Here is a 9,076-nt window from a genome sequence, read left to right on the forward strand (position 1 = left end):
ATATCTCTGCGAGCTATTCCGACACCTTAAAAATCATCAGTATAGGTCTATATCGACAGTGGATATATTGATAGTTAAAAATTCGTTGAAATACACATTTTAACTAGTGATATAGGGTTTATTGTGCTATACTCACGGATTTTTAAGTTTTATCAATGGTTTTTTTAGCACCACTATATGTCAGGTTTGTTGTAGTGTGTGTTAATATTGCGAGTAAACGAAATACCTATAAGCTATCTTAGATAAATTTCACATAATTATTATATCTCACATATATATAGTAAAATGCAACAAATATATATCATAACAAGTAGATAGTCATAAAATAGTTAAAGATTCATTATTTAATTGTATTGTTTATAATTTAATAACTATTAAGTTTAATTTATTCATTTTGTCTTACATTTATTATGCTAAAGTTACTAACTTTTATTTATGTTATCTTCTTTAATCAATATATTATATATTCTTTAATATATATATATATATTCATTATTAAAATATATATTCATTAATCTGATAAATATTTATTCATTATGTTATACGTTTCTTCATTAATAAATATGGTTTATTACCATATTAATTTTATGCAAAGACATGAGTTGCTATTTTCTTTTTGATAAATTATAATTGAATACTACAATGCCATTATTAACTTGTAAAATATATTGAAATTCTAAATTTTTAATAAAATATAAAACAAAATTGATGACAAATAACAACATGAAAATAGATCAAAAAATATATAAAGAGAAATCTTAAAGGAAAATCACAAGTTCTTAAACCAAAAGCTCCAATACCATATGTTAGATTTTCTTTTATTATGCAAATTGAATCTTAATTTTGCATAATCTTAATGCCTAAGGTTTTTAAAATAAAACGATTTTCAAAATTTCTTAATTAATGTGAAATCATACATTGATTCATTATAAATTTTATATAAGTTATTTTATGAAGTTTTGTTTCTCTCTCTTAACCTCTTTTATCTTCACGCACTTTCTTGATGGATAAAAAGCATCAATATATATAGGCAGAGAAAGGAGCAATTTTTTTTTTCATTCGTTAATGTTATTCAGTTCATACATTCCATCAAAGTTTGAATTATAAACAAAATTTTCTTTTGTTTTAATTACACTCATTTATTGTTTCATAAATAAAACAAAACTCCTTTTGTCTTTATTGATAAAAAAAGATTTTAAATATAATAATTATTAAACCATTAATATCTTTTAAATAAAATAAAAAGAAATTTGCTTAAAGGTAGATAACTACACATAGGCCATATAATATCCAACAAACCTTTTAATTAAACACAACACACTTTTTTCTCTCATCATCAAATCCATAAATACTGTGTATATCACCATCTTTTACCATATTATCCCTAAACTCCTCTTAATCATTACTTTCAAGCAATGGATTTAGACTAGGTTCTCATTTATTAGCCTTTTCCTTTCCCATTCCTTAGAACCACTAATAGTTTCTTCATCCTAAAAAATATTATAAGATTTTGAAAACCCTTCATTGAACCAACTAAAGTCACTACTAGAATAATTATCATTGTCTGCCTGATAATCACCATCATCGTTATCACTATCTCTTTTAATGTCATCTTTTTCATCTACAGTAACATCTTCAATAACATTTTCATCTAGATTTCTAGCTTCATCTATATTTCCATCCACATTAACAATACTTATAACAATGTTTTGACTCGGTTGACTCTTTTCTACCTTTTATTCATCACACCTGATGTACACAGATAAAAAATAAATAAAGGAGGATCATTTGCTACAGCATATATAAGGATTGTTCCTTTGTCCTGATGACTATGAATCATATCTTTAGCATGTCTATTTGAACAAATTAATTCTAATCCATCATCGAATGATAGCTTAGGAATACAATAATACATTTTGCTAATGGACTCATAGCCTAATTTTATAATCCAATCTTGCAATTCAAAAAATGATAATCAATCTAAGGGATAATCATCAATCCATGCAACATACCCCCAATCCAAACCTTCTGAAGAATAAAGACAAATGACCTACTATGATAAAATTCAGGTGTTTATTCTCATTCCATATATGTAAAAAAAAAAAAAAATCCTATTTTAATCTAATTTGAAGTCATTCAACATGCTTTGTGTTCATATATGACCAAACTTGACAACTTTAACTCATGTATAAAAGCTCTACGCCATGTCTGTAATTTAGTTATTCAAAATAAATGAACCTTAAATTTTTAAAATTTAATAAATCCTAAATAGAAAATTTCAATTGATTCTTAATAAAAAAAGTGAGAATCACACATACCTTGTTAGATTGTGAAAATTTGCTCAATACATAGAAATTGTGCCTAACTTTTTTGTCGAATCATGCCTAAAATTGCTTCAACTAGTGCCACTTCAACCAATTTCAATTAAATTTGCCCAAATCTTCACATTAAAAACTCCTTCAAATCAGAATTGAAAGCTTTTTTGGTTTGATTCTTGAATGAAAAAAGCATAGATCACTTATTATACTTAACAAGCTTTGGTTCTTGTTTCCTAATCTTTCAAATGCTTTATCGATAAGTCATGGATTCTATAGCAATAAAGTTATTTTTATCATTTTACCACAAACTCCTTCAAATCATAATTGAAAGCTTTTTTGGTTTGATTCTTGAATGAAAAAAGCATAGATCACTTTCAAATGAAATGGTTTGATTGTATTTAACAAGTTTTGGTTCCTGATTCCTAACCTTTTAAATGCTTCAATGATAAATCATGATTTTTGTAGCAATAAGGTAATTTTTGTCATTTTAGTGCAAACGATGTCCAATGAATAGTAGTAGAATGACATAGAATAACATCTTAGGTGGTTATTTGTCACATTTTAAATTTTGAAGGACAAACTTAAAGCATTTTAAGCCACAAGGTGTATATATATATATTACCCTAAACTAAATATAGACCAACAAGTAAGAGATTTTCATAATAAAGAGAATAATTAAGAACATTTTTGTTCTTTTAATTAAGAAGTTGCTTGGTCGAATGATGTTTCCTTGGTATTTCTTTTGTTTTGGGCGAGAGATCATCTTTGTTTGGCAAAAAGCCAAATATAACTTGTTTAATTTTTTATTATTCAACGTTCCTATTGAATATATTTAACCAAATTTAAATAATTAAGGCATCTAAAAATAATGCTAAGTACTAAAACGAAGTTAAACCGCCATTATACCAATTCCTTTTTACCAATGTCTAGATGTTAAAATCAGACCTCCAAAACCAATTGTCCTAATTAAATAACATAATTTTGAATTTTCTATAGAAGAATGAATAAAATAAGCCAATTAATTAATTAATTAATTAATCTTCTTAAGTTATTTTTTATAAATAATATCTACTACTATTAGTTCAAATAATTTTTTAACTAATAGTAGTAGGTTTTTTTAATTAATTAATCTTCTTAAGTTATTTTTTTCTTTTTATTAAATTTTTTTTTATAATTTTGTCAATTCAATATAATAAATAAACATTTTCATAATTGAGTAATTAGGTAAAATAAATAATTATATAAATAATAAAGTAAATAAATATTATTAATTTTTAATTTAATATGAGTACAAATAAATTTAATTTAGTGATCATTAAAGATATTAAACATAAAAATTATTACATTCAAATTTTAAAAGATTTATTTTATCCAAATGTAATTCAATTTCTACAATCGTCATTTACTTTCTCATTATAATTTATTTAATCATCATTGTTATTTTTATATTTAAATACATATGTTATTACTAATTTTAATCTTACTATTAAATTAATCAATATCATGATTACAATAATTAATCTTACCTTATCATTATTTTTAATTTTATAAAAAATAATTTCACTATCCATCTAAATATACTTTGATCTTATTTATTTTTTTGTATTAAGAATATATAAATACAATTAAATTAAAATTTTTATATCATATTCAAAACAATAAAAATGCAAAAACTATTTATTAATACAAAAGAAAATTATTCTATACTTTTAATTTTAATAATTCATTCTATTTTATTGGTAGGATAATCGAAAAGGGGTATATCTTTTTTTATTTACATAAATATTTTATCATGTATTACATTAAAAAATATTATATTAATACATAACTAGATTTGGACACATTAATTTCGTGAGTGAAAGAAAAATAATATTTTGAAAAAAAATTGTTTTTAAAAAACAATAATAAGTAAAAAAAAAGATGAGTAGTTTCTTTAACTAAATAGACATAAATTATATTATAATTACAAATTTAATGCCAATCTTATAACAAGTCAAATCACTGATTTGATAATAATTAAAATGGGTTATTAGAAATCCAAAATTACTCAATCCGTTAAAATATAAACTTAAAAATAATTTCAATCCAAAATAGTATAAAATTAAAATAATTTGAATCCGAAGTAATTACGTTGCGCTTGCTACTGGTAGTATTACTCCACTACCCCTCCCATGAGATATTTTATCAAAAAAACAAAATACGGTCACTTTCTACTTTATGTATATATATAAAAAAAAAAGGTCCCTTTCTCAAAAAAAAATACAGCAACAGTCCTCTTCAAAAGTTCACATCCATTCAAAAAACAAAAAAAAAAAAATCCATAATTCTGCTTGTCTAATTTATATCAAGAAGAAAGAAAAGAAAATTTAAAAAATAATAAAAATATTAATCAGTGCCATTGATGTTTTTTTAAAAAATTTACTCTGATTGTATTATTTTTAATTAAATTTTATGAAAATAATATATTAAATAAAACTTTTCTAAAATAATATTTTAACTAACGTTAATCAGGATCCCTCTTCGATAGGAAAACGAGCAAACACATTACAGTTGCTTTTGTTGTAATCAAATTCCCAGTTTTTTTCCATGGTGGTCTCCACTTCTCTTCTACCCATCATCTCCTTTAGTCCAATCTCCTCAGCTTCATCATCATCATCATCATCATCATCATCATCGTTGTTATTTTTGGGTCTTACTTCTGTAAAAACCCATCATCAAGTTAGCTTAATTATGAGTCAACAGAGATCATTTAGACGGTTGGTTATCAACTGTTCAGCTTCTTCTGATATGTGTTCCTCCCCAGACCCCATGAGCTTGAGGTATGTTTCTGCGTTAGCTTGGTTTTATTTCCTTTTTGGTTATGTCTTTTTAATGTTCGTGAAAATGTCTGTGAAGTTGTGACAGTTTGTCTTGGGCTTTGAATTTTGGTGTTCAGTGCGGGTTTTGTAGTGGTATTGTTAGAATTTGATCAACTGTTCGATTATTATGTTGGTAATTCTGTTATTGTTTTGATAACAAGTGGGCATGAGCTATGAGGGTGGAAATTCCTAAACCTTGCACTTCTTTATTAGATATCAATAGACACTAGAAAGTGGATACTATTTCATGCACGGTGAAAATGGATTTGCTCTTTAGACAATATCTGTCATTTTTGTTCAAATCCTTTTTCAGTGGCAGAGTTTCTATAAAAAGTTGAAGTTACTATCACTCATTTAAAAGTAATATGGAATTATAGTTGCAAGGGAAACTAACATTTACGGTGAACTTTAATTCTACACAAGATGATTCGATTGTCTTTTTTATTTGGAATCCTCATAATCAAATTATTTTCTTGGACACAATAAAATCTTAATTGGAGTCATGTTATATCAGTTGGTCGCCCAAAACAATCCCTTTTGTACGTCAAACACATTCAATCTATTATTCTGTCGTACATCTCTTTGTGCTCATATCTGCAGTGAAAAGCATGTGAGAGATTTGGAATTTAACTTGGTGAATAGTTCTCACACTTGAGCTATATGATTTGGTGCTTTCACGTGCATAAGATATCCATTTAGGAACCTCCTTCATATTGAATACTTGAGACATTTCTTTCCTCCTTAGGTGATTCTTTGGTTAATGAATCAAAATTATTAAATCCTCTTTTTTTTTTTTTAGTATATTGATGATGCTATGATAATCTTTCATGCTTGAGAGTTCAATTTCTCATTGCTAGTTACTGAATTGAAATTCTTGATTCATGCATGTGGCTGTGGTTTTATCGATGGTATAGGATATTCTTTCAATTTCTTTAACCACCTGCTCAAGTTTGTTGAGCAAGTACTTGAACATCTCTGCAACCCTCCCCCATCGCTTTATTTTTCTCATAATTTTTTAAAATACTTGGTTATCTTGTTTTAACAGGCATAACCACATGTCATCTATGACTCCCTTTGGAATGCAAATGAACGACAAACCTTCTTATAAATGGCGACGGGTTTTGCTTAAAGTAAGTGGAGAAGCACTTGCAGGAGATCGCTCTCAAAACATTGACCCAAAGGTAGTGATGTGAATAATTTTTTTTTTTTTTACTTTGTGTATTTTATAATTGAAGTATGAAGTCTACTTGAATACAGATTACAATGGCTATTGCAAGGGAGGTTGCATCAGTGACTCGCCTGGGCATTGAGGCTAGTCTGAAGCCCCTTCTTCTATTTTTATGTTTCGTGGCTTTATTTTCTCCTTTATTCCTCTTTAAATTTGGTTGTTGTCGCTTAATTTTTTTCCTTTTCTTGGTTTTAGCAGTATTGTTGTAATATCATGTTTAATTGTGGATTAGTTGTCAATTTTGTATTGCAATCCTGGGACTATTACATTTGGTGGGGGACCATGCATTGCAACTTGGAATTGCTAAGGAAGATATCTGCTTCATTTGGGTGGGATTCAGAAAGAAATTTTAGTAGGATAAACAATTCATACTAACAATGAAAATGGCATCAATCTTGCTTGTGAATTAAGTTGAGTGTTCTGGAAATTACATGAAGTTGCAACTTGCACCATAAATGCTTTCATATGAAATTATTAAAAAAAATTATAGGAGGTTGCTTAGCAAGAATGAGTGGCCGGTTGTCAGAACGAGCTTGCTAACTGCAGAGATTAGAAACTCCACTGTTTGATTTCATTTTATATGTCGAAATCATTTTAGGTACTTGTCACAGGTTGCAATTGTCGTCGGTGGGGGTAATATTTTCCGTGGATCATCTTGGGCAGGATCTAGCGGGCTTGACCGTTCATCTGCCGATTACATTGGGTAAATATTTTATTTGATTTGATTAATTTTTATGTGTTTCAGAAGTCTTTCTGGTTTTGCACAGAAATTGTATTTCCTTAAAAGACCAGTTATAGTTGTTGCAGAAAGTTATTAGATCTGAGCCACTTTACGGAAATCTTATCTCTTTCTTATTTGTATTGTTGATTCCTTTTTTTTTTCTTGCTAGAATGTTAGCAACTGTAATGAATGCCCTATTTCTTCAAGCAACAATGGAGAGTATTGGCATCCCAACACGTGTCCAGACTGCATTTCGTATGTCAGAGGTTGCAGAGCCATATATACGTAGAAGGGCTGTGAGGCATTTGGAGAAAGGAAGGGTAGTCATTTTTGCAGCTGGAACTGGTAATCCTTTCTTCACCACAGATACTGCTGCAGCCCTTCGTTGTGCAGAAAGTAAGTCATTTTTTCTTCTATCAGAATGCATACTGACATATTAGGAAATATAGTGTTGGGACTTGGAAGAAAATATAACTGGGCCATTGTCACTTTTTAAGCATACTTTATATGCTATGTCACTTGGCATATTTCTAAGATTTTGAAGACACTCTGAATCCTGCACAAATTGCCCTCATTATGTAAATTTTGTTGAAATAAATCTTTACTGATTTAAATTGAAATCTTTTTAAAATATTCTGTTGGCAATAAATGTTCTCGCCAAGATACTGCTATTGTATGAATTAAAATTAGATGTTCTATTTGTTGGCCCAGTCAATGCAGAGGTTGTGCTGAAAGCCACAAATGTTGATGGGGTTTATGATGATGATCCTAGGCGTAATCCAAATGCCCAGCTTCATGATACACTAACATATCATGAGGTGACTTCGAAAGATATCTCGGTGATGGACATGACTGCCATTACTCTGTGCCAAGAAAATAACATTCCTGGTATGTTTAAACTTTTGCAATCTGTATCATAACTAGCTTGACTTATAAGTGGCTGTATTTGGAATTTGTAAGTTGGCCCAAATACAACAACCAAAGGGAATAACCATTAATTTATCTATATGTCTTTCCTCCAATGCAGTTGTTGTCTTCAATTTAACCAAATCAGGTAACATCTCAAAAGCAATAAAGGGAGAGAGAGTTGGTACATTGATTGGAGGAACATGGAATTCAACGGTGGCAAGGACATAAAGTAGATACTTGTAGCAGTTGCCTATCAGTGTAGTGGCTTCTCCTACTTTGGTTTTCCCTTTCAGAAAAATGAAAGTATTTGATGGTTATTCATTGCTCAAGCATAATGAGAGCTTTTGCAGAGGAAGTTTCCTGGAGCTCAGATTTAAAAAACCAAAGATGAAAACATGGAGCGTGAAATCCAACACACTCTTTTGACAGATTAAGATAATTATTATTGCTTATTTTTGTACATAAATAGGTGGAATGTTGTTGCTTTGTTTGAAAATTGTGGCAATCTCAATTAAACAAGTAATTCTTCAATGAACTATGATATGTTAAATATTAATGTTTAATTTTAGTGATAAGCAGTTGTCGGGACAGAAGGGAGAAACTAATATATTTTTGCTTGTTATTTTTTTGCTTATATCATCAATACAATTACCAGTGCAAGAGATTCAAGGATTAAAGATGACAAATTGTAGCTCATTGGTGCCCAAGTTGCTGATCAACTCAAGGTGATTTCACTATGTTAACTGCTTTGGCTAAACATTCAAACCATGAAAAGCTGGCTGTATTGTACTATGATTTTTGTTCTCAATTTGATCTGCAGGTTTTCCAATGAATGCTGATGCAAAGGTATAATTTTTATAAATCTTTACTATTTCTTAACATAGTCATTTACTCAACAGCAGACATTTCTGGTCCCTTTTAATAGAAAGAAAAAAAAAAGAGGCCATTTCCCTTTCTTTTCTTAAGGTCCATTACGCGCCATTCCCATTTATATTTACGTCACAAAAAGTGTTTAGTCATGTTAGGCTTTTGTGGAAAAATG

General features: G+C 28.6%; 1 protein-coding gene across 1 annotated transcript; it reads left to right on the forward strand.

Moving 5' to 3' along the window:
- Positions 1–4,616: 4,616 nt before the first annotated feature.
- LOC111316807 (uridylate kinase PUMPKIN, chloroplastic-like) lies at positions 4,617–8,609 on the forward strand. The gene is made up of 7 exons (XM_022918962.2): positions 4,617–5,137; positions 6,222–6,357; positions 6,434–6,487; positions 7,016–7,107; positions 7,295–7,521; positions 7,837–8,013; positions 8,153–8,609. Exons 1-7 carry the CDS (start codon positions 4,905–4,907, stop codon positions 8,260–8,262), a joined length of 1,029 nt encoding a protein of 342 aa, XP_022774697.2. The 5' UTR covers positions 4,617–4,904; the 3' UTR covers positions 8,263–8,609.
- The last annotated feature ends 467 nt before the right edge of the window (positions 8,610–9,076 follow it).

This window comes from Durio zibethinus, chromosome 24, assembly GCF_047325235.1.
Source record: "Durio zibethinus cultivar Kanyao isolate XHJ-2024 chromosome 24, ASM4732523v1, whole genome shotgun sequence".
Lineage (NCBI taxonomy): Eukaryota > Viridiplantae > Streptophyta > Magnoliopsida > Malvales > Malvaceae > Durio > Durio zibethinus.

Bases quoted from the DNA above. Each gene is read 5' to 3' on its own strand.
- LOC111316807 (XM_022918962.2), top strand. From the start codon at position 4,905: ATGGTGGTCTCCACTTCTCTTCTACCCATCATCTCCTTTAGTCCAATC. The intron at 5,138-6,221 runs GTATGTTTCTGC...TTGTTTTAACAG, and splicing joins CCAGACCCCATGAGCTTGAG to GCATAACCACATGTCATCTA. The intron at 7,522-7,836 runs GTAAGTCATTTT...TTGTTGGCCCAG, and splicing joins AGCCCTTCGTTGTGCAGAAA to TCAATGCAGAGGTTGTGCTG.